Below are 26,846 nucleotides of genomic sequence, written 5' to 3' on the forward strand. Positions count from 1 at the left end.
GCCCCTATGGCTACAGGCTGACCTACAGAGTCTTCTGCTCCAAGTACCACCGTATGCAAACTTATGGGGACATTTCACTGGATCTCTTACGGAAAGTAGCACAACTTCACATATTAAGTCACAATTATCTGTTATTTAATTTGACAAAAATGTAAATGTCTCACTTGGAGAAAGGCTCAGACCCCCTTCTCAGCAGAACTTGTTAACATTTCCTTTGGCAAAATCAGTTTCCAGTTGTCCCCAAGACACAAGCACAGCTAAGCACGAGTCGGACATGAGCTCCCACAAAAAAGTACTTTTATTCACACTTTCATTTCATGTAACAAGAGCAACTTCATTTTACAGCAGCAGGGGTGTTTGAGAAAAGACAGAACCGTATGGCCACATAGACACCCAGATTAAAATAACCAGTGGATGGAAAGCGACTGATCATTATGCGTTAGTAGATTAAATACAATTTACAGTAATACACAGCCGTAAAATGAATTGCACAACACAAGCGACAAGCCAATTACTTTCATATTTTTATAAATCGATCTTGACGCTGGTGCAGTTTGGTGCGGATAAGCTTACAAATCAAAACAAACTGGCAATTTTCATTGTTTTAATGATAAGGTTTAGATGTTCTAACAAGACAAACTCCAGAGCCCAAGCACTTTTGACAGTTGAGGTTTACACATTCAAAACTCCATGACGCACGCAGATGGGTGCTGCTTTTGGGGAGACAGCAAGAGAGCGACACGACGACAGTAAGGACTTGATGTACTTTGCCAATTTATCTGTCCCATTTATCCTCAAGGAAGGGTATATTGTACCACCACCCACACATCCCCCTCATAAGGTGCAGGTTTGTTCCCCCAACCCCCCCCCCCCCCCCGTGCTCGTCTTCTCATTCTCAATGTTTCTGCAGCTCTTTCATCCTGTTGAGGGCACTGCCAGCCTGGAACCATTCAATCTGGGTCTCATTGAAGGTGTGGTTCAGCTGGATTGTGTCTTGGCTGCCATCTTTGTGCTTGATGACCGCCTTCAGTGGCTGTGGAGAGGGAGAAGGAAGATGTTGAAGTCAGATCACACAACTTGTGGTCAGAGGGGATGTCTGACTCGACAACTACCTGATCTCATGGTGGATTACAAGAGTAGAAATCGCTAGACGTGGCCAATTAGATGACTCCGTGATGACTTTACAGCACAGTTTCACATTTCCAAAGCATCAAAATGAATACTCCACCCAGAAATTATATATTCTGACACGTTATTTACCTCAGATGTAGGTTGTAGTGGAGGCCATGAAAACTTACTAATCTCATATTGTTGTGGAGAAACTGCATACTGAAGGTTCAAACTCCACAAAGTTGTGGTGAGCAGATCTGGACAATGGCAAACAATGTGAAAAAAAATGTCCATGGGGGGAAAAAAGACATTGTGCCGTAACTCGTGCTGCATAAACCACGTGTCTATTATCCATCCGTGTAGTCAAAACGTGTGCATTTGTTTGGTAAAATATTATTAACAGTTACTTCCTGAAAACACTGCAGTGAAGGCCAACAATAAAGACGCCATTCCCACAATCCTTTCAATCTCAATTAAAGATCCGTCTCTTTTCCCTCATTCACTAGTCAAGAATGTGGTCTTCAATTCAAATGTACAGCATTGTGGGAATAAGGTCTTTCCTGTTTGACCTTCAATGCAGAGTTTTCAGGAAGTAACTTAATATTTTACCAAAAACACACATTTTGATTACACAAATGGGTAACGGAGATGTGGTTTATGTAGTTGAAGTTAAGGGTCAATTTTTTTTTTTGTCCCCCATGGACATTTTTTCACATCGTTTGCCGTAGTCCAGAACTGTCACCACCTGGTTCCGTGGAGTTTGAATCTTTAGGTTTGTAATATCACCATGAAAACAGGACATTAAAAGTTTTTTTGGTCACCACTCCAAACTACATGATTTTAAAAAGAAAAAAATTTTTGGATGGAGTATTCCTTTACATTCCATGTCAGAAATCACAACTTTTCGTGTGTTTTACGGTCAAAGACTTAATTTCCCTAATCTTTGGGGGTATTCATAATGCGCTTCAGTAACTGCTCGTCACATGGTCAGACCTAACCACAAACTCAGTCCAACCAGTCTGCAACTAACTCCAACAAAATTAAACCGGTTTGATTTGGTTTAATTCATAGGGTTGGCTCTGTGTGCACAAGAGCCGACAACCACACAACGCCCACCAGTGAAGTACACTGCACCTAAATGCAGCAACGACAAATAAGGAAAACAGGCAAACACAAGAGAGGCTCGCCAGTCTGATAATTTGTGTTTTATGCATCATGACAGAACGGGGGTAAGGGTGGGTTTTGGGGGGGAAGAAGCAAAATCAAGGACTGGGTCTGCAGCTTGTCGTACCTGTAAACCTTTCATAAAGACCCAGAAAAAATGGGTAAGCTTGCAGTCCTCACTGTGCTGGAAAGTCATTATGCAGCTGGGTACTACCTTGACGTACCAGGCGATTTCTAGTCATATAAACTGGCACACTCGGGCGCAGAGATCAGCAACTGAAGTCACCAAGCTTGACATGCCCTCAGACAAGAAGTTGTATAAATGAGATAAACAATACACGTAAGGTCAGACTTTTCCAACTTTAATTGCCTAGCCCAGGGGTGGACAATGTCAGTCCTGGAGAGGCTGCAGGTTTTTGTTCCAGCCCAGTTTCTTAATGAGAAGTCAATTACTGCTGAAGAAACACTTATTGCTTAAGTGACATTTTGATGCTTCATTTTAGTGGTCTCACTTGCTAAGGCTCCCCACCCTTAATTGCTTATTTCAATCTTAAACAGCTGCATTCATTGTTTTAATGGCTCCTTATTAGCAATAAGATGTAAAAATGACAAAACAGTCAGCAATTCCCCACTGAACTTGTTTCCATTTACAGCTCTGTGTGTTCATCATGCACTGTTAGATTTAATAAAACAATAAAAAAGGTGACAGACTGAAAATGATCAGTTTTAGGCTTCAAATCAGTAATACTATCCTTGAAAAGGAGAAAAATCTACAATGTAAGAACCTTACATTGCAGACTAACAAGCCATAAAATTAAATAAGGTGCGAGACTGGCAAAGATTGGTTTCTAATTAAGCAATTGGGTTGGAATGAAAACCTGTAGCCACTGCGGCTCTCCAGGACCAACATTGCCCAGCTCTGGCCTAGCCCATTAACAGTTGACTTGTTACTTACCTAGTAGCAGTAGTCCAACCCCAACAGCAGCACAAAACCCAGACTGAAGTTTCATGTTACACAACATTTTGTGAAAGCAGGTTAACTCAATTTATAAAAGAGTGGGGCAGACCATTACAGATGAAAGCGCCTGCATATTGTACACAGAAGACCTCTACACAAGTAAACAGTATTGGGAGTTCTTAACAAAAGGTCCTCACTTCATGCATTTCAGTAATTGCCATTTAGCAGCCTAGAAATGAAAGTACATCATAAATCTTAACATTTCCTTTTGTATAAAGAAGTTAAAATGTGTGTGCTGGGCCGCCCACTGTAGACAACGATCTCATCCTCATAATTTCACTAAGCTTTACACGGTCACCTACCTCTGAGGTGTTGACTCAACCCAGGGGGTTAATTTTCACACAGTAACAACCTGGCTTGGGATGCTAGAGGGAATTCCTACCGTTTTATGTTGTCAGTGGAAAGAATTTTCATGCATTTCCAAATGACTCTGGTTGGCAGAGCACTAAACTAGGCGAACAGTCACAAGACTGACACCGACAGCCTCCTCGTGCCTTTCTCCCAAACAGACATGTTGCAGATTCCCACTCAAGCAGTCACAAATAGAAATAAGCCAACTTATTCTGAGCAGAAAACTTGCCACGATTGGCCTTCTTGATGAAATCTTATTGATTTATAAACAGAGCGAGTTTGTCCATCATGCTTGACATAAAATGTTTCAGCACCATGCTTGATTAAATTACTTAAGACTCCCTGTAGTTCCCCAAATGGCTCCACACAGATCTTCCCGATGCTTAGTCGAGTCAGTCTAGGCAAAGCCGTTATATGCATTTATTTAACTTTTACTACCCCTTTGAGAGAGAAGCTTATGGTGGGAGGCATGTAGTGCAGTGGTGGCACTACTATCTCACAACAGGGAGGCTGAAGTTCACATCCCAGGTGCTCTTCATACGTTCTTGTGTCTGCACATGGGTATCCTCCAGTTAACCTCCCACAGTCCAAAGACATGTAGGTTAAGTGGACTGCCAATGTTAAATTGGCCCTAGTGAGTGTCTTCACCCTGTTCCTAACCTGCACCAAATGTTTGATGGGATAGGCTCCAGCTTCCCCACTACCCTGCTCAGGATAAAATGGGTTTAGAAAATGGATGGAAGGATGGGTAAGCGTATGGCTTGTTATGCATTACCTTCCCTGGAGCAAACTTCTTCAGGCCTTGTATTGAGATTTTGTCATCAGGACGAATCTTGTCGTAGTCAGCTGGGTCTGCAAAAGTGAGAGGCAGAAGCCCCTGTTTCTTCAAGTTTGTCTCTAGAAAAAAAAACAAAAACACACTTATCAGATAATGCAGGTAACGGAAGCATAGTTCATAGAACAAACAGGATTAGGGAAGAAACCCAGAGTCCTCCTCTCTCGGAGTCTCCTGGCATCACGCTTGCTGCAAAAACAAGCTGCCATAGGACAAGTGCTAACGGGTAGAAAGCGTCTTGTGGGAGCGGACATGCAAGGACTTAGAATTGATGATCAATTCCAGAAGGAAAGAGAACATCTTTCCACTATTTGCTGCAGCAAAGTAGTCTGACCCCCGAGTCAGCAAAGCAAGGGGTTAATGAAGAGGTGGACAAGGTGGGATTGGAGAGTATGGTTTGGGGGGGGGGGGGGGGGGGGGGGGGGCGAGGACCATGGCGGATGTTTGCCCCATTTTACCTCTGTTTGCTCAGCAACCATGAATGTTATCCATGTTCAGAGAAAAATCGGGGTTGGCACAAAGTTGACACTGGAACGAGCAGAATTAGGACCATTACACAGGGCAGCTAATAACTTGTAGCGTTTCTTGACTAATAACAGTTTGGGGGATTGATTACACATGCAAACTTTGTAAATTGAATCATTAATTCAGCACAGATTTAAAACATCCTCACAAAAATCACAGGGGAACATGGAAGAAACGGCCCCATGTGCTCCTAACTATACTCCAGTATCAACTTCGGCAAACTCCATCACTCCTGGGATTGTCAGAACTGCACCCCTGCGAAAAGGACCAACAAGGGAAGATTCCAGTATATATATATATATATATATATAAAAAGGGGGGGGGGGGGGGAAATACACAAAGAAAATTAGACAACATGAGAAAACTTAATCCACATATACTAATAGACTACCCTCACCTCAACTTTTAAAACTAATACTAAAGGTCCTTGGGTGAGGCAGCTTATTCTTAAATGACATTACAGCAAGAAAAATGAATGCAGCTGTCAGATTTTTACCAGTTGCATCAGGTCCCTGGCATTAAAATTACCACTCACCCACAGCCAAAATAAGATGTGGCCTGGCTGTAGCTCATTATTTTTGGCCAAGGTCAATTAAAAATCAGTATCTTCGAGAGAGAATAAGAATTCTTTACATTTATATAGCACTTTTCTCACTGCTCAAAGTGCTTCAGTGAGTGGGGAGCCACTTCAACCACCACTAATGTGTAGCACCCAACCTAGATGTGCAGTGGCAGCTATTTTTGTACCAGTACACTCGGCACACATTTGCTGTTAGGTGATGAATGTGCGAGAGTGAGAAAGCCAATGAGAGACAGGGGATGATTAGACCATGGTGGGCAATGTAGCCTAGACATCGAGATACACTTGACTCTTTATGAAAGCTGCCCACGGATCTTTAATTACCACAGAGCGTAAGGACCTCGATTGTATCTCTCATCCGAAAGAGAGTGCCAATATTTATACAGTACAGTGTCCATGTTACTGCCCTGGGACCCACAGATAGACCACAGGGTAAGCGCCCCCCCTGCTAGTCTCACACCTCTTCCAGTAGCAACCCAAGCTTTTCCTAGATGGGCTCCCGTTCAAGTACTGGCCGGGCCCAAACATGCTGCTGAGTGCCAATCCATTGTTTTGTCACACTAATGCACACATTTCAAATCGGTCACATTGGGCCAGTGTAACCTTCTTAGCGTGATGTGGAATGGCACACACATGCTTGAAAACGCTAATTTTCTTTTCATTTTCACCAAAGGAGAAACAAAGTAGCACTCCTTAAGACAATTTGCTTTTATAACTGGAAAAAAGCTGAATGCTACAGAGTAAACGGTCAAATAGTTGTAGTTTGCTAAATAAATAGCTTGTGTTCAAATTTGAATTCATGCACAGATATTCTAGGATAGGCTGCAGCTCCCAGTGTTTATGTTGAAGTTTCAAAAATGTAAACTAAAGAAACTATGCAAGTAGTTTATGACAACATTCTCAAGTCTGTTTTATCTGTCTGGGGCACACTCAGTTTGCAAGAACCATTGCAGAAGGGTGCATGTACAAGGTAATAGTCCTGGGTTTTGATATTCTGATAGGAATGGGCTTTTATGGGAAGTGGAAGGACAGTAAACTTTCAAAGTGCATCTTCTAGGACAAAGATAGCTGTGGATACTGACACTATTATAAATTGGCCCATACAACAAAGGAATGAACTACTTTAATTTACACATATAATACATTATACAAATATGAAACAATTCTACTACACAATTAAAAAGAGTTCTGGTGTGATGCTTACTAGAAAAGAAAAAAAAAAAAAAACACGACACTGGGGGCTTGGACCCTACACTAGGTGAAGCTAGTGTTATCCCTTAGCTAGTCTTGTCCCATCTGGAATTTTATGCTTGTAAGGCCTCTTTGATCACAAGGCACAGAAAAAATGACTTCAGTGCATGACACGACACTTCTTGCGCTTTGACCCAAACTTCAACCACATCAGTGCTCTCACTTCCCCTATCATTGTCCACATCACCTCACATGTATCATGTGTTATATTTGTAGTTCTTCACATTTGGTTCCATACAACTCCAGCCTCCTTTTTATGTATAAATCAAGGCTGCTAGGTCATGAATGTACTACAAGGTGGACCGGTCGCTTTTACCTTGTTGCTGCATACTGGGCTTATGTGTGACCAATAGGTCACTTAAATCTCTTTCAAAATATCAAGATGGAAGCCCCGTTGTAACTGCATGCTCACCATGGATCCTTGCAAAACTCCTGGTGATGATGGCTCTTCCTCCAAGATGTCGTGGCTCCAGAGCTGCATGTTCTCTACTTGAACCCTCTCCGTAGTTCTCATCTCCAACCACTACCCACTGCACTCCAGCTTTCTACAAGTCAAGAGAGACAGGGAAATGGAAAGTGAAAAAGACAGCAATAGTGCATTCATCTGTCACTACCCAGGACTTTTTAGCTCAAATGAGAGTGTGAGCATTAGATTAAATACTTTATCCCATCTCTACTAGTTCAACAGTTACATGAGGAAGTAATTATTAATAATACCAAGAACCAAGGCAGATGTGTGAGCTGGCTGACCTTATAGTATCGTGCAGTGTCTGGCACGGCTCCATATTCGCTTGTAAGCTGGTTCTTCACATTGTTTGCCTTGTTGTTTTCGATGTTGACAGCACCAATAAGCATGTTGTTAGAGATGTTGTCCAGGTGACCTCTAAATTTCAGCCAGGGTCCAGCAGCAGAGATATGATCTGTAGTGCATTTTCCTTTCACCTGTGATGAAAAAAGTTGGGGAAGTGTGAATTAGGTTACGATTGCAGGAACAGATTGTCTCAAAGGTCAGAGAAAAGCAAAATTTGAGGCAGTCTGAACTTCGTCCATAAATCCAGCTATGCATCAGCTCTATCAGTTATGCTGGTCAACTCACATTTTCTGAATTAATCCAAGCGAAGACATAACCAACAGATTGTGGCCATCAGTTCAAATCTGGTACATGTATTCATATTAATAGTAATTTCTTGCAGTTAGCGTATCTGACAGCATATCATGGACGTACAAAGTGAGACGACAGCACCAGTTTTAAGCTTCAAGAACATGCAGAGCCAGTAAAGAAAGCATCTTTGGAGATTCAAGAACTGTGTGAGGCATCAATTATATGTACATTTCCACCTTGATGTGAACGTATGCCATACTATGGGACCATACCGCGTGCAGTAAAAACGGAGGATGTTAAAAACAGTCCATCCATTTTCTCATCCACTTCATTCCCAATTAAATTGCCACCAGCCAGGAGTAGATGCTTCTTCCAGGAAAAACAGACTGCCTTTGTTTGCTCATCCGTATGACAAAAAGGGGATCTCAAGTTCCACCCTGGTGGCCTCTGCTGGCTGCAGGCTTTTGACTTAAGCAGTTTCACAAATAGCAAGTCATTGCTACCTTTAATTGATCTCACTGATGATTTTAGCCGTCCTTATTATTCCTCCTCTCATTTTACACTCGGCAAATAATGCATTTATGCTAGGTTTTCATTATGTGAAATCAGTATCTCTATATATTATTATATCGGCCTCTCTTGTAAAGGTGCACTGCACGATAACGTGCCATGAATACACTAGACTTGAGCATTCCTCCTCTTTCTCTGTACGTTTATCATTCATTTGCTCAGAGGTTGATGCGCTTGCTGCTTCCTGAGCAGCTCTTCTCTTCTCCACCCTAGTGGCCCACTTCTTCTCTTCTTTTGTTGGCATCTTTTTACGTTAAAACTGATTAAGTCAGTGTTTGTGTTGCAGTTACTTATGTTTTCCTTCATTTTTACTTAAACTGGCACTTAAATCATTCTTGAGGCAGATTGAAGACTTAAGATATGAAGAGGTAGAGGACGTGGCAGCCAAGGTGGTAGGGACAAGAACGACGCCTGTATGCATGCACCGCACGGCCACCCTACTGCCAAGAGTTGATTCTCCAATAAAATAATATAAAAATAAAAAAAGAGGACTAACCTTGGAGGTCAATCATCACCCCCGAAAGCGGACAGTAGAGATCACGTAGTACATGTGTACCAAATTTCAGGTCAAACGGCTTGTGAGCTATAGGCGATTTAAAATCCTGGAGAGACAAACGAACAGCCACGGTAGCGTATAATATAAGAAGATATATAATCTACCTATTTTTATCACCTTTATATTCTCAATGCAGCCATTTATTTTTTTTTTTTAACTATTCCTTTTCCATGGAGTTTGCTCTCTTAATTGTATCTGAACACATAATTAATGACAAGCATTGCAAACACCAGGGCGAGCAACATTGGCAGCTATTTTTGTGTCCTTATTATATTAGTATAGGTCATAAATAAATAAATAGAAAATTAAAAAGAACAAAATACTAAAAAAACAGAAGAATTCTTGTGCATCTAATTTCTTGCTTCGTTTGATAAAAATTTACCATAGTTTGTTATTTTTTAATCAAACAAACACAGTAACAGCTTGCATAATTAATAAAGGAGTCCAATAAAAAAAAAAAAAAGTTTGGGATGAAGACTTGCAGCCACAGGGAGCCACCAGGACTGAATGTTAAAACCGAGCAAATGAATAAACACAAAATGAGATATTTTACAACATAATTGGTCGTTTTCAAGTTGGGACTTTTTCAAAAATGAGTTTGGAAATCTCCCCAAAGCAGGTTGTTCAGGCATTGATCACATTAGAAATATTCACAAGGGATGGTCAAAAATTCTTAAGCTTTAACCTGAGACACATTCTGCAACTCAAATTTTGTAAGGGGCAGAACACAATTTCCTCCATATTACTATATGTAAATTACAAGTTTCCTGCCTTTATGATTTAGACTGTGCGTTTGTTTCAGAATCAAAATCAATACAGAGACACTAAAAAGCCACAAAATCAAGTACATATGCTTCAAGATATTCATTGTGTAGTCAAGTCACTGTGTGCCAGGACCGGACCATCACATGCCACAGTTAAGAGATGAGCCACACAATTCCACCATTGGCTTTGCGGCTCACAAAAAGCAATCCCAGGTCTGGCTGTCCTTCAAAATCAACAGCAGAAGGCAACGTAGCGATTATGGATCAGATCGTAATAGGAAATAGAAAAGTGAGACAGTAAATATTATAGGGATTAGTTACTCATCAGCTGAATTCATTCTTCATGAACAATTAAATAATATGACCAGGATTTGTGTATCTTGTGAGCCAATAATGCTAACATCCATCCATCCATTTTCCAACCCGCTGAATCCGAACACAGGGTCACGGGGGTCTGCCGGAGCCAATCCCAGCCAACACAGGGCACAAGGCAGGAACCAATCCCAGGCAGGGTGCCAACCCACCACAGGACACACACAAACACACCCACACACCAAGCACACACTAGGGCCAATTTAGAATCGCCAATCCACCTAACCTGCATGTCTTTGGACTGTGGGAGGAAACCGGAGCGCCCGGAGGAAACCCACGCAGACACGGGGAGAACATGCAAACTCCACGCAGGGAGGACCCGGGAAGCGAACCCAGGTCCCCAGATCACCCAACTGCGAGGCAGCAGCGCTACCCACTGCGCCACCCACAATAATGCTAACACTTGAAATAAACATGGTTTTCTTCTACTAGATCCAAAAGACATGGCAACTCCAGAAAAACTCCAGAGATGAGCAACAAGGCTGAGATGTGTGAGCTATACAGAAAGATTAAAAGGAGCTGAACAGTTTTGGTTAGGCAAAAAAAAAACAAAACAATTGAAGCAATAAAACCATGGAGATTCTCCACCAACAAAGAACATAAGTGTGTAGTACACAGTAATTACATGCCTGAGAAGGCACAAATAACCATCAGTAGCACACCTGACTTGCTTTGCCATTTATGGTAGATAAGTAAAGCACACTTTTGAAATCCTCCACACTACAAAAGGTCATCAAGGGTGTTCAGTAAAAGTGTGGACTAAAAGAGATGTCAAACCCACACCCTCTTCTCCAGGGCACACCAATGATAAAGGTTAAGTCAGCTACAGAATATATGGTTGCAAAAGACAAAACAAAATGCTTTGAGTGGCACAAAAAAAAAAAAAAAAAAAAAAAGCATTATGAACATTTAAAAAGTAAACTATGACCACAGGGTTTATATTGAGAAATAAAACTTGTATGGCTTTACTGTTTTTTTTTTAATAGGTCAGGCTCAAAATCACTTGCCTCCTCTTGTAACGCTAGGCCCTCATCTCATCCACACTGACATGTCTTCACAGATCTTTCTCTCACTTTTCCTAATTGTGAAATCTTTTAAAACTGTTTAATAAGACTGCACCAATGAGTAATTGATTTTAGCTCTTATTTAGAGGTCAAGACCTAATTCTAGTTAGTCTACGAGATCCAATCATTTGAAAGGCCATACCTTAATGAGGACCTGCATGTCCTCGAAATCTTTGCCATCCCAATTTTCAAAGGGTTCCAGAAGCTGTAGTCTCTGGCTCTGAGGACTGATGTCAACACGCAGGTTGCCAGGATCGGAGGGTGGGTGCTGGTAGGTGTCCTGTCCGGGGTCAAAATCCCGTGCAGGTAGTTCATCTGCATTTGGTGGCTGCAGCTTAAACTTCTCTCCATTGGCTGCGGTTAGGAAGTCTTTTTCAGGGTCGAATTTCAAAGTGCCTGCAATAGCCAGGGCTGTCACAATCTGCAAATGGCAAATAAAAGTGGCACAATAAAAACTACAGCCACTGAAGAGGAATACTGCATATTGCTTGGAGGCAGGGTGAAAAAAAAAAAAAAAAAAAAAAACTCACCTCTGGGGAGGTGACAAACGCATGTGTTGCTGGGTTGGCATCATTACGGGCAGTAAAGTTCCTGTTGAATGAGGTCACAATAGTATTCTTCTCACCTTTCTTCACATCACGTCTAAACAAAAAAAAAAAAAAAATTATAGTCACGCATGTGTGCCCGAGGATCTCGTCAAGGGCTCATTCGAGGTATGTAATAACCCAGTGGAACAAGAGACGGTGCGGTCGCTAACATGCATTTCTCCTTCTTTCCTCGCAGCACAGAAATTGCCCAGTTATACTGCTCATACTGCTGTTATATTGCTCATTTATACCTGGCCCTTCCAGTCAGCTCTATATAAGAAGCTAGTCAGCCTGGAAGGAGGCGTCTTTTTGTGGAGAGCAGAAAGCCAGTCTGCAGACATGCAGATGGGCTGTGAAGTCATAAAGGATTTTATTTTGGACTGTACAGTTAAACGGAACGATCTGGTTGATGTCTCAAAACCATTTTTTCATCTTTGTCTTGTTATTCTGACACTCAACCACTATATTATATATATATATATATATATATATATATATATATATATATATATATATATATATATATATATATATATAATGCACATACATATACACATATACTAGGGGGCTCGCTTTGATTGCCAACCCCCGGGTTTGGTTAACTGGATATACAATTTAAAGAGATTATTTTCATGGGAATTGTTACGTATGCATTATTTTCACTTTTACTTTAAAATGCAAGTTAAAACAATATTTGGAATAAACTTTTCTTTGAGATTGCATTGAATTTTGATTCAGTGTTTGGATTTACATTGTGAGAATGCAACGTATAACTGCCCATGAGTGAATATTGTTTCTCTCTCTCTAATAAATAAACCAACTTTTTTGAATGTTTGACTCTGAGATTTATCATCTTTGCAAAAACTATTCTAACGGGAACCTGTTAACGTTTTAATACGAAAGGCATATCAAGATCTCCTTAAGTGTCTAATGTTATCCGCTGAAGATGCATTACATTACCTTTCTTGGATACATCCTTGTTTCTACAGTAATTCGGCCAGTGGAAGACCAGACAGTGTTAACGGTTGTAGATATTCTTCGAGATATTGTAAGTTGTTGTTTTCATCTTCCGCACAATCTCCACCAACAGTTTCAGCAGTCTATTGATACGCATTTAACCAATTTGCCATGTAACTGATCGACAATTTTTTCGTTAATTAGTTTGACTTCATTGTTTCTTGCTGCCAGATTTAGATGAATGGGTGATTCTAAACTGGATCTTCGTAAGTGTGTATGTGTGTGTTCATAAGTAAGCCCTTTAATGGATTGGTGTCTGTCCAGGTTAAGCGTCGGAATGCACCTGATGACTGTGGTCTTGTTTGAAAATAGTTGCAAGTAGGGCTTGACTTGAAAGAATCTCATGGCAAAAGTCTCGGTCTCGCGTGACTTGCTTCCAAAAAGTCTCTTCAAAAAGTCACCTGTCGTCACAGGATTAGTCTTGTCAAGATTTTTTTTTATTATAATAGAGAGATTACACATACAGTTAGGTCCATAAATATTTGGACAGACAACTTTTTTCTAATTTTGGTTCTGTACATTACCACAATGAATTTTAAATGAAACAACTCAGATGCAGTTGAAGTGCAGACTTTCAGCTTTAATTCAGTGGGGTGAACAAAATGATTGCATAAAAATGTGAGGCAACTAAAGCATTTTTTTTAACACATTTCAGGGGCTCAGAAGTAATTGGACAAATGAAATAACTGGAAATAATAATTTGTAATACTTGGTTGAAAACCCTTTGCTGGCAATGACAGCCTGAAGTCTTGAACTCCTGGACATCACCAGATGCTGGGTTTCCTCCATTTTAATGCTCTGCCAGGCCTTTACTACAGCGGCTTTCAGTTGCTGTTTGTTTGTGGGCCTTTCTGTCTGAAGTTTAGTCTTCAACAAGTGAAATGCCTGCTCAATTGGGTTAAGATCAGGTGACTTGGGTTGCTTTGGCTGTATGTTTTGGGTCATTGTCCATCTGTATCATGAAACGCCGCCCAATCAATGTGACTGCATTGAGCTGGATTTGAGCAGACAGTATGTCTCTGAACACCTCAGAATTCATTCGGCTGCTTCTGTCCTGTGTCACATAATCAATAAACACTAGTGTCCCAGTGCCACTGGCAGCCATGCACGCCCAAGCCATCACACTGCCTCCACCATGTTTTACAGATGATGTGGTATGCTTTGGATAATGAGCTGTTCCACGCCTCCTCCATACTTTTTTCTTGCCATCATTCTGGTAGAGGTTGATCTTGGTTTCATCTGTCCAAAGAATGTTTTTCCACAACTGTGCTGGCTTTTTTAGATGTTCTTTAGCAAAGTCCAATCTAACCTTTCTATTCTTGAGGCTTATGAGTGGCTTGCGCCTTGCAGTGCACCCTCTGTATTTACTTTCATGCAGTCTTCTCTTTATGGTAGACATGGATATCGATACGCCTACCCCCTGGAGAGTGTTGTTCACTTGGTTGGCTGTTGTAAAGGGGTTTCTCTTCACCATGGAAATGATTCTGCGATCATCCACCACTGTTGTCTTCTGTGGACGTCCAGGTCTTTTTGCGTTGCTGAGTTCACCAGTGCTTTCATTCTTTCTCAGATTTTGCCACTTGTAATATTGTAGCAATTTCTCGGATGGGTTTTTTCTGTTTTTGCAGCTTAAGGATGGCTTCTTTCACAAGCATGGAGAGCTCCTTTGACCGCATGTTGTCTGTTCACAACAAAATCTTCCACATGCAAGCACCACACCTCAAATCATCTCCAGGCCTTTTATCTGCTTAATTGATAATGACATAACGACGGACTTGCCCACACCTGCCCATGAAATAGCCTTTGAGTCAATTGTCCAATTACTTTTGAGCCCCTGAAATGAAGAGATTGTGTTAAAAAATGCTTTAGTTGCCTCACATTTTTATGCAATCGTTTTGTTCACCCCACTGAATTAAAGCTGAAAGTCTGCACTTCAACTGCATCCGAGTTGTTTCATTTAAAATACATTGTGGTAATGTACAGAACCAAAATTAGAAAAAAGTTGTCTCTGTCCAAATATTTATGGACCTAACTGTATATAATCATATTATACACATATAAACACACACTCATAATGCACATAACTCAGACATATAGTCACTAGCACATGTGGATTTTTGCGCTTGGGATTATCTACCATTGTAAATGGGGTTTTTAAACCTTCCTACACAAACAAATGTGAGAAAGTACAAGATCAAGAACTCTACTACCCCAAGATTCACAGATTAACGATCCTTAAAATGAAGGTATGTGCTGTGCACAGTTACTATACAGACATCTAGCATTTCTCAAGAGGATTTTCCAAACTTGCAGAAATTAAATTAACCAAAAAGCATTAAAAGACGAGATGTGTTGGCTGCCAATGTATACAGGGAACACAGAGGAGACATACTTAAAGGCCCAGTTATTTACGGCTGATCCGAAGCATGGGACTTAAAATGTGCCTTATGCAAACACTGGAGTACGATTTAGAACCCTATCCATCTACCTAGCTTGTCATTAAAAGGGTAGTTAAGCCGCAAGTAGATCTTTGAAAGTGTTTTTTTAAATAAAAAAGGGTACATGGTAAGATTAGGAACAAATACATTAGAGTGCCAGCTCAGGTTGGACAGTTTGGAGACAAAGTCAGAGAGGCAAGATTGCATTGGTTTGGATATGTGCAGAGGAGAGATGCTGGGTATATTGGGAGAAGGATGCTAAGGATAGAGCTGACAGGCAAGAGGAAAAGAGGAAGGCCTAAGAGGAGGTTTATGGATGTGGTGAGAGAGGACATGCAGGTGTTGGGGGTAACGGAACAAGATGACAAGGACGGGAAGATATGGAACAAGATCGGCTAAACCATCTTCAGTGGCATGCAGTTCCATAATTATAATCAATTTAAAATACCTGTCCCATTGCCCAATACAAGGACCACAGGCATTAGCCAATACAATTCCACCAACATCTCTTAAAATCTTGGCCTGGTGGGGAAAAGAAAAAAAAAAAAAACCTTAAAATGCAAGTTAGGAGTAAACTGGACAGCTATAACATGTACTGCAGTTAAGCCCCTGGGAGAAAGATATTACATTTCTGTATTCCCAGTTCAACCACAGGATCTGCAGTTTTATAGTGTATATCTTTGAAGAAGCCGGTTTCCACACAACTAAATGAACTATGCAGTTGTTTCACTATTAATATCTAAGCTTGGTTACTTAATTGCTTCAACCTCTCCTAAGTATTTCTACCACGGGCAAAAAAACGTGACACTGTCTGCTGTTGTCCGATCACTAGAATGAAGGTACTCACATAACCGTCTCTCTCGATAGTGGCCCTGATTTGCTCCGAGCCAGGACTCACAGTGAACTGGGCCTTACATTTAATTCCCTTGTCCAGGACCTGCTTGGCAACAGCTGCCGCACGGCCCATGTCTTCATAGCTGGAGTTGGTACAACTGCCAATTAGCCCTGGGGGCAAAAAAAAAAAAACAAAAACATCAAAAGCCTTTCCTATACCAGCAGAGCATTTCAAATTATTATTCAGTAACTGAGAACGGGAGGACTGAAATGTAGTTTGAAAAGCCCTTTGACAAGTAGGTTTGCAAATATCTGGAAGACATGCAGAGATCCTCATTAACTAAAATGAAATACACTGTAAAAGAACCAATATTTGATTTATCATTTTACTGTGGACACAGTTTAGAAACTCCTATTTTAAAACTAGTAGTAAACTCTTCATTGATGAATGCCATTCAACATGGAACTCACCGACTTTCACATCCAGGGGCCAACCACTCTTTTCAGCCACAGCTCCAATTTCAGCAACTGGGTGGGCCAGATCAGGAGTGAAGGGCCCATTAATATGAGGCTTCAACTGGAAAACAGAAATATAAAGAAAAAAAGTCTTACGATGGAGAGCTTGTAAATGTTACTAGCATGTTATACAAAAAAGCATCTACTCCAATTTGACAAAATGTTGCCCCAACATCCTGTAATCATCTTCTAGAAAACTGCTATGCATTCTCTTAAGCTACATACTGTAACTGAACAAAGCTTCCCAGATTACAGCTTGAATCCACTCAAGAAAACATTATGCATATATTTAGAGGTTACTCTGTTCAACATGTCGAAGGTAATACATTACCATAGTAAAGGTAGCAATGACCAAGTCCACTTGGTCAAAGTATAAGAATGATGCCAAGTGTTTACCAGCTTTAGACACTATATTGTAGAATTTCTGCCAATCGAGCTTTGCTTTTAGTGTGTTTTCTAGTACTGTCACAGTACTGCTGAGGACCAACCAATAATACAGAGAAGTGGGAAAGGCAATAGCTATATAGAAATTAGGTTTTAGGAACAATGGTAATCCGTTCAGTTGCCCAAATCAGCATTGATGCAATAATCATCATATAACAGCGTAATGAACATTGTTGGGTGTACATTTATGCCCACCAGCTCTTTTACATTTATCTGATTTCCAAAAAAAGAACCAAAATTAGCTGTCTGTGACCTAAATGTAACCGAGCCACTCCCCCAATCACAAACTTGAGCAGCGCACCTCACTGAGGTTGATTTCAATGACCTCATCATATTCACAGCCACTATCTGGAACCAGATTGTCCTTGAATTCGTCAGCTAATGCAGCAATTTCTGCAAGCAGAGAGAAAAGCATTGTTAGCTCTAGTGGTAGGCAGGGATGAATGTCAGGCTATCCGAGCGATTAGTTGGCATTGTACTTTTACAACAATTAACATGCAATACCTCAACTTAAAGACATTAACAAGAACAGAGTGGTTTTAGAGAGAGTAATTCCAGAAATAGAAAAGCCAAACATTTTCTGACTTTATTAATACGGAATACTTAGGACTAATAAAAACGGTCATCTCACAATGAAACACTACCAGTCTGTATTTCCACTGGTGTACATTTACAGTGCCGGGGGCAGCAGCTGCAGCTATGACATCAGCATGATCTCTCATATTCCTGTTAGTCGACAAAGTGTATGCTCACTGCAGGGGCTGTGTTGCACAGTGGTCACCTCGACACTGCTTAAGCTTCGTTGAGAATTAGCACTCTAGCTTTCTTCTATTTACAGATTTAAAACGTTTGCCTGACTGGCTATAGCTAACAGATTCACCACCAGATAATGACATCTGCATGGTAAAAGGGATATTAGTCCACCGGCTGCATAGAGCCACAGCTTGACTGAATAGATGAGAATACGACACATTGTCCCTGTGATGAAGCACGACTGACACTTCACTGCATTATAAAACTTACCGTAACTTGCATTTACATTGTCTGTATTTTAGTAACCTCTTTTGCTTCTGCCATTTACAAAAGCGCAACCTTATTTGGAGGTTAGCGTCTGAGAAGTAATTCATGATTGTAAGTTGCTCCTGCATTAGTGTGATGTGTGAGCCCAGTGATTCGCTGGAACGCTGACTGGGTTGGTTCATTCCATGTACCCAGTGCTGCTGGGATTTGCTTCAACTCTCCACAACCCTACACTTGTATTACCACATGTTTCAGAATGTTAACTCTATAAAAATAAGAGGTCATCTGCTATTAGTATTTTTTATTTTATGAGTCTTCCGTTTTGCTCTCTGCATTACTGCTTTATTCAACTTTGCAAAATCTAGAATGTTTATATTTCCAATTAGCATTAAGGTCTTTTACAAAGATGTTAAACATGCATTTTAAAATATCACTAAGTAGTGTAGTAAGGGGTGTGTGATCACTCAATTACATGTTTTAACTTCGGTAATGCTGGCAATTAATAAAAAACGATTAAGACGACGACCCCAAGGGACTCCCCAAGTTAAATGTAGGTCGAGTGAAGGACCTCTGTATCACTTCCCAGCCAGGATGCCAGAAATATGAAAAGATCTGTTCTGTACAATTTATGAATAAGGTTCATAAATCAGTGAAAATCTGCTTTAAACATTCATTTCTCAGTTGTCTTTTGACATAGTCATGGACTTGTACAAATAATCCACACACACACACAAACAATACAGAACCTAAAATTAAGGAGGCTTAGATGAACCTTTTCTCTGCTATTGAAAAAGGCACATCATTTATGAATTCTGATCGATCAATTCATGTGTTCAAGATGAGTAAGTTCTACGGCTAATTAAGCTTCTTGTACCCGCACTGTGGCTTTTACTTACCCACTGCTAGTCTGCATGGGACTTTTCAGTTATAATGACACCAATACCATAAAACATTAGCTGTCTTTGTCCAATCTATTAAATTACAATTAATAGTTTTCTGAATCAAAGTAGGTGTCCTTTGTTCTTTTCCTGTTCCAATTTCTCCAGGCATGTAGAAGTACCTTTAGCATATTTTCTTTTTTTGTTCAGACACTCGTTTCCTTCTTTGCCTTGGTCACACCTTCAGGATGCAAGCGGTTTTATAGTTTCGGTTTCTAGCAAAGTTTAACCTGCCGAGTTGGCTGGTGAACAGTCAGCCACCTCTGTCAGCAAGGTAAACAACATGGCTTTTCTGTACACACAGTCTTCCTCTAATTGGGCACTTGCTGTCTTAGCAAGTGTTTGAACTACTTGGACCCCTCATCCAACTCCTTTTATGGAGTCTTCCATTTTTCCAGTCCAGTCCAGTCCTGATTATCCTTTGGAGTAGAAGGGATAGCTACAACTTTGCTACAGTCACACCCAACAAGCACTGTGGTCTCTGCTATACAGCAGAAGTTACAGACAGGTTGAGCAGTGAGCGGATAGAGGAAAAGCAATGATCGAGGGCCACACTGGGATCTTTGAAGGAGGGAACATAGGCTTGCCACCGATTTATTGGGTACATATAAGCTCACCCTTTTGGATAACCATTGGGTTTTGGTCCTTTGTTTGGACTTTAATGCCCAGCATATGCCTCTGAAAAGAGATCACTGCAATGTTACATGGTCTGGAATTGATCATCTTATTGAATGAGGAGCAAATGTTGCATTTTTGCAAGGTGTCCACCTTGGAAACAGACTTTTAAGCTAGCAGCAACTTATTAAGCAAAGACTTGTGTTATAGCCATAGCAAAAATGTCAGTCTGTCCTGTACCAGCACTTTAATTAAACACCTCACAGAAATAAGTAGTAGAATGCAGCCTGCATGTTTTATCAACATAAATACATGATCTGTTAAATTAAAAAAAAAACTTTTTTGTTCCATGTTATTCTATCATGCCTGTAATTTACACTCCATAAAAAGTACATCACTCACCAGATCGTCCAGTTTTATTTAGATAGGTCTTCATACGATGGTTATATGGGAACACGGATGTAGTTGCACCGATCTCTGCTCCCATGTTACAGATTGTTGCCATGCCTAAAACAATTAAGAGAAGCTTCAGCATGCTCCCAAATCAGCCAGGTGAGCCACAGCCTAAATTTATTATGTAAACCGTCACAAAGTGTCAGTAATCACAGTGGAAATTAACCAAGGATTACTTTGTAGGACGCACCCGTGCAGGAGATGGAGTCTACGCCAGGGCCATGGTACTCAACAATGGCTCCTGTACCCCCCTTCACAGTCAGAATGCCAGCTACTTTCAGAATGATATCTTTAGGGGAAGTCCAGCCAGAAAGAGAACCGGTCAGCTTAACTCCGATCACCTGTACAGTATACAAAAATCAGTATTACTGCACAGAAACTTAGCTTTCAAGAATATTTTATTTTTGACATACAAGCACCAAGTTACAAGCCTCCACCAACACACCACAGCATCAAATGTCACAGGTGTAAAGATGGGTGTGAAGTAACTATTCTACACCAACCCATGCACTAACCTAAATTCAATACCCAAGTTTACACTACACTTTACTAATACCAATTTCTTGCTGTACATACGAATTACTTGTTTAGAAATTAAGGGTTGGCACCCTGCCCAGGACTGGTTCCTGCCTTGTGCCCTGTGTTGGCTGGGATTGGCTCCAGCAGACCCCCGTGACCCTGTGTTCGGATTCAGCGGGTTGGAAAATGGATGGATGGATAAAATAATAGGCCTGGGTGATAAAATGACTAAAGAGAATTATAGTGAAAAGAAGAATAAGACACAGTTGCTACAATGTCGACAGAATGAGTTCTATGTATGTTTTGACAGACAAAACAAAAAGCCAAGGAAAACGAAAATAGCATTGTACTGAACCAATCATGTGTCTAGAGTGGAGGTACAGCCATGTCACGTTAGGTTGATGCATGAAGATACCCAACAGACACAGCCCAAGGCTAAAAAGACAAGGACACTGTTGAAAAGAAAAGGTCAGAGGAATTTGGTAGTGGTAGTGCTCTTTAAAGTCTAACAAGACGCAGAGTGGTGTGCACTTCAAATTGTGTAGAAAGTAAGATCCCATAAAGACAAGTAATACCACTAATCTCTTGTACCATCTGACACAGTGCCATCCTTTAGAGCATACTAAATGCAAAACTAATTTCTTGGGCATTTTTTTTTTTTTTTTACTTTGAATAGAGGTCTGCGCTGGACCGATTTTTTTTAAACCCGCTCCTGCAGTACTCCAGCCTGTGCCCACACGCTCTCACATAAACTTGGCCTCATTTGTCATGCACCCACATGCACCCTAAGGGTTTTTGTTCCGCTACTGCGTGCAGAAACAAATTGCTTCCATTAAGGAAAAAAAAAGTCATGTGTGGTTGATAAGCCTGTTTAACATGCTCTTATAACAAGGAGGTGGCTGAAGGTTTCCCCTTTTTGGCTCACTTGTCCTTTTCAGTTTTTTTGCAATGACTCTGCTTCATCAGTATTTAATACAGATCTTCCAATGGGACTTAAAAAATTTCTGAGCACAAGTTTTCAAGTCTTTTTCACAGAAAAGGTAAAATAAGAGCATTATAAGCAACACATCTTGCTAAAGCTTTGCAAGTAGGCAGACAATAACTATTCTATATTGAAATAAAGTACGATCTATGGTAATAATTGCTGGTCATTGCACACACACACACAAAAAAAATGGCACATAAGTTTAAGTAACAGATATAGTGATTTGACTTATATTGTGATATATTGATATTGATGGATAATGAAAAACATTATCGTGGTAAGATTTTTTTGCCGCATCGCCCAGCCCTAAATAAACATCTGGTCTGACATCCGGGCCATAGGATTTGGAACATAAAGACAATTGTATTGCACTTAGGATAACAAAGAATGAAATCAAGAAGAACTAATTTCTGTTAAGCTGCCAGGATCACAAACACCTAATTATGGAAGATGGCACACAGATCTTCTGCACAACAGGCTGAATTATACAAGTCTCTTGAATTATCAAATTCTTTAGGCCTGGGTACTTATGAATTTTCGTTTATTTCCGAACACATCCATTTTATGCTAAACATCTGTCTTGACATTTGTCAAAAAATGTGTTATTGCATAAGACAGACAAAATCTTGCCCTCCCCCAAGTCATGCTTTCAAAGATTACTGAAGAGAAGATCCTAAAAATATACAAAACAATCAGAGTATATTTTTTCTATGCTGGATGGTAAAACTATCCAAAAATCTTAAAAAGAATTAAACATTGGCCCAGCTTGGAGATATATACTGTCATTAATTACCATGCTAACAAGGGTTCTAACATGAGAAAGGCTTAAAAAAAAATAATGAGTACACCAGTCTTTCCCAATTGACATTAATTTAAACCTGAAGTAAACACTACTCTTCCTATCTTCTATCACATATGGATAGTAACTTCCTATCAGCATCATTTTCAACATGGTTAACTCTGCATACTCCAATTGACACAATCAACCTTGGGGTCAGGAGTACCAGAGCCTGTTCTGGCAGCCATTATGCATAAGACAGAAAGAAATCCTGGATTCAACTGCAATTACCGTATATACTCACGTATAAGTTGGGTCTTGAAACCCGAAAAAATCTATCATAAAAATCAGACCCCAAAAAATGCATTTTTATTTATTTATTTATTTTAACATCGTCTTGCTTCCTCCAGCCTCGCATCAGTTTCTTAGACACATCGAACTTTGTTGCAGCAGCGCAGTTACCAATTTCTTTCGCTGCTTCAACTACATTTAATTTAAAACCAGCTTCATATTTTCTACTGAATGAACGCTCCATCGTAGATTAGGGATGCTCTTACAATAAAGGTGTGAGGGTTTGAGATATATAAAAAAAAACAAATCAGTGTAAACGTTGTTTCGGAATAGTTCAGGTATTACCGTGTGGTCACGTAGGCACAATACATAGGGAAAGAAAAGGCAGAGTGCTCCATGGTTACTCTCTCAGGTGGGCGTTAGCATATCATAATCTCATGGACCAATAGCGTGAGTTTTCCGCATTCGCCTTATACGACAGACATTATAAAATACTATAAATAAGGTAAAGCCCAGACTTATCCGCGAGTATACATGGTAATTACAGAAACAGTGAAGGGACTGCGAATTATAGTACACAGGGAGATTTGTTTGACTGAGAAGCTCAAAAGGAAGTCACTACCAAACCTGACATGAACATTGGGTCCTCCCAAGTAACATATCCAGCTGTGCCATATGTCAGTTTTGACTGGTTTCAGTTTACTCACGTCAGGATTGAACACTCAAGACCCATGCTCTCTCACTCACCTTTGGGCACTTCAGCTCCCAGGGAATACCTGCCATGACATCAACAGCATCTGCTCCACCTACACCAATACAAATACTTCCAAGGCCACCTCCATTAGGGGAGTGAGAGTCTGTCCCAATCAGTAGCAATCCTGGATATGCATAGTTTTCAAGGATGATCTAACGAGGATAAAAAATATATAAGATTTATAGAAATAATTTCACTATTGGATAAAGATTCACAAATTCATTCTAGAAAATACTTGAGGAGGAGGACTTCAGATAGCCTAGTACTGACCAATGGGAAAATGTGCTCAACAGGAAAAATCTCAAAAACAACCTGGCCGAGATTATTTTTGTTTCCATTTATTAAATTATATCTTATAATTCTGGGAATGAACAAACATCTAGCCTTTAATTGTGATGGTTATTATTATTCTATATTTGACTAATTTCTTTATCCTAGGAGATCAGGATACAACTCTTAACATATTTATCCCCCAGGGAGATTAAATCACAAAGTGAAGAAGTAGCAGAACTGGCAACTTTGTGGTTTAAGATCCAGAGCCTTCACTACTAATGCTAAAAACAAAAAGAAGCCACAAGTACCTTGTATTGACTCATCTAAAACAGTACAAATTCAAGTAAATTAAATGGTACAGAAATTCTGTCCATTTCAATAATTGGTCTAACCTGGTGGATGATTCCAGACCCGGGCTTCCAAAATCCCACACCATATTTAGCCCCAGCACTTGCTATAAAACTGTACACTTCTTGATGCATCTCCTGCAAGAGCAACCAAAAAAAAAATACATAAATTTCTGCAACTTTAAATACATCACATTATCAACTACTCTTTAAGATGCAGTTTACCTTGGCTCTCTCCAAGTCCTTCGCACCACCAACCTGGGCCTCAATCAAGTGATCGCAGTGGATGGTACTTGGAACTGCCACACGAGGTAGCCCACTGCTAATAAACTGCAGCATCGCCATCTGAGCAGTAGCATCCTGCATGGCCACACGGTCTGGATGTAAACGAAGGTAGGTACGGCCACGGACAATCTCCTGTCCAACGGGGTCATCAAGGTGGCCATATACAATCTTCTCGGACAAAGTTAAGGGCCGGTTCAGTCTGAAAACATATAGTTATGTGATTCATACACTCCCAATACACAAACCCATATTAAATCATTTCACCACTGCCACTCTTAATTTCCAAAATGGAACCTCACTACGTTGAACTGAGTTTAGCAGATTTCACAACATATAGGGTTAGAATCATTTATGGAGAGTTACAGTTGTCATTATCTACATTGACAAATTTCTACTAAGCTAAAATTCCACTTTCAATCCAGAATTGGATTAAGCAGGCTGTAGACCATAATGGTATTTTATAATCCTCTCCTCACATTTTCTAGAGTTGTCGATATTTTAAGTGATGACAGTCAAAGTAATGCCACCATGGAAATCCTATCCTGCACAAAAACAGAACATAAGCAGCTCCAAGGGGGAAAAAAATGACTGGATACATCAAGAAAACTGCTCTCAAACTATGTGACAAGCGCTCATTATTTTCGGGAAATGCAAAATGATAATGGATTAGGTATCCCTTTCCCTTAAGGAGTTAAGGCACCATTTAAGAATTTTATCAATGCTACTAACTTACTACTGTTTGCAGTTCATTTTAAATTATACCTTTTACGGACAATTTCGATGTTTTTCTGGAGCTTCTCATAGTTGAGGAAGTTATTGGGCTCAAAACGGCTCATCGCCACTTTGCCACGAGCACTAAGCCTGGTTGTGATGTGCAACCGCCGCACACCCAGGCCCAAGGCATGCTATGAGAAAAACAAAAAGAAAAGACAATTGTATAATTTCTGGGCCACATATAATGAACAAGATAAGAACATAAAAACAAACAAGCGAACAACAGGACTTTGAAAACCCGACAGGCAGGGAAAGCACCGAATATGTGAAAGAACAAGAACAAAGTGCCAAAATATCAAGAGAGAGAGATAGATAGATAGATAGAGACTGAATCTGATAGAGGTACATGTGACAGAGAGAGAAGCAGAAGGAAAATCATCTACATCAGAAAGAGAGACAGATAGGAAAGGAGCTATATACAGTCAATGCAATTAATATTCAGATCTCTTTAACAGTTTTATTGTGTTGCAGCCATATGTTAAAAGCATTTATTTTTCACCCCAGATCAAGCAACATTTAATTCCTCAGAATGATAAAAAACTAATTTTTTCCAAACTTAATACATTTAAAAAAGGACTCCGACCCTATTTAGTTGAAGCACCTTGGGCAGTGATTATGGCCTGCAGTCTTCCTGGGTATGTCGGCACAAGCTTGGCAAACCTGCATTTGGAGGATTTCTGACATTCTTCTCTTCGGATCCTGTCAAGCACTTTGTGGTTTGATGTACAACGCTGGTGAACAACTATTCTCAAGTCTCTACAGAGATGTTCAACAGGGTTCAAATGTCATAGCAAATGGTCTGAATAATTGTGTCAGTGTGAAATTTCAGATTCTTTATCGCTCTAATAAAAAATTCTTGGGAGACGAGACTTTTTATCCTGTGACGAGATGTAATCTTTTGAAGAGAGACACTTTCATGTCCTGTGATACGAGACTTTGTGCCAAGAGATGTAACCAGGCCCGGGGCCGGAAATAAAAAACAAAGAGTAGATGACAAAGTAGAACGCTGTAAAGAATTCAAAAACGTTGGCGTGATACACTTGCAGGTCAGGTTAGAGATAATGGAAGTAGGAAAATTCGAAAGACTTTATGCAAAGAGATTTGTAAAAGTCCCGCCCACATCTAAATCATTTACAACCATGCACACAGTTCAGTCATTTCTCATTTGTGTGAATGCTGTTGCCAGACACAGTTTGTGTAGAGAGAAAGAAACGATATTCACTCACGGGCAGTTATACGTTGCGTTGTCACAATGTAATTCCAAACACCAAATCAAAACTCAATGCGATATTGACGAAAAGGTAAAAGCAAAAAGAGACTGAATATATAGACATAGGTGATATGACAGAAGTATGTACATATTGTTTGGCTTTAAAACTTTAAGTTAATTTGTGTTAATTTGTGTTACCATCAGGGACAGGTAATGTTTCTTCCCAATGAAGAGGCCTATCCACAAGAATTAAAAGTTTTGTTGTTAGTCAGCGGCAGAGACGTGAAGTTGCTGGTGCGTAGCGCAGGTAGTGGGGTTGGCAAGCAAAGCAAGCAGGGGACGAAGCCCCCTAGTGTTTACTAAATTTGCAAACATTTTTAAAATTCTGTTTCTCGTTTGTCATGCTGGGATATTAAATTTAGCTTGATGAAGGGAAAAAACATTTAAGCAAAATGCTGCAACATAACGTCAAATACTGAAGGGTTCTGAACACTTTGAATTCATTA

General features: G+C 40.2%; 1 protein-coding gene across 1 annotated transcript in view; it reads right to left on the reverse strand.

Moving 5' to 3' along the window:
- Window positions 1–280: 280 nt before the first annotated feature.
- aco2 (aconitase 2, mitochondrial) overlaps window positions 281–26,846 on the reverse strand; it is a 33,014-nt gene continuing 6,448 nt past the window's right edge. The window contains exons 2-17 of the mRNA XM_028815155.2: window positions 25,119–25,261; window positions 24,297–24,555; window positions 24,117–24,209; window positions 23,445–23,603; window positions 20,315–20,465; window positions 20,074–20,178; window positions 17,400–17,491; window positions 16,610–16,715; window positions 16,152–16,309; window positions 15,753–15,826; window positions 11,793–11,904; window positions 11,405–11,683; window positions 7,585–7,776; window positions 7,247–7,379; window positions 4,419–4,540; window positions 281–1,033 (exon numbers count right to left, since the gene is read on the reverse strand). Of these exons, the coding sequence (XP_028670988.1) occupies window positions 896–1,033; window positions 4,419–4,540; window positions 7,247–7,379; window positions 7,585–7,776; window positions 11,405–11,683; window positions 11,793–11,904; window positions 15,753–15,826; window positions 16,152–16,309; window positions 16,610–16,715; window positions 17,400–17,491; window positions 20,074–20,178; window positions 20,315–20,465; window positions 23,445–23,603; window positions 24,117–24,209; window positions 24,297–24,555; window positions 25,119–25,261 (2,316 nt within the window). The 3' untranslated portion in view covers window positions 281–895. The remainder of the gene's footprint in view (window positions 1,034–4,418; window positions 4,541–7,246; window positions 7,380–7,584; window positions 7,777–11,404; window positions 11,684–11,792; window positions 11,905–15,752; window positions 15,827–16,151; window positions 16,310–16,609; window positions 16,716–17,399; window positions 17,492–20,073; window positions 20,179–20,314; window positions 20,466–23,444; window positions 23,604–24,116; window positions 24,210–24,296; window positions 24,556–25,118; window positions 25,262–26,846) is intronic.

Source organism: Erpetoichthys calabaricus, chromosome 12 (genome assembly GCF_900747795.2).
Source record: "Erpetoichthys calabaricus chromosome 12, fErpCal1.3, whole genome shotgun sequence".
Lineage (NCBI taxonomy): Eukaryota > Metazoa > Chordata > Cladistia > Polypteriformes > Polypteridae > Erpetoichthys > Erpetoichthys calabaricus.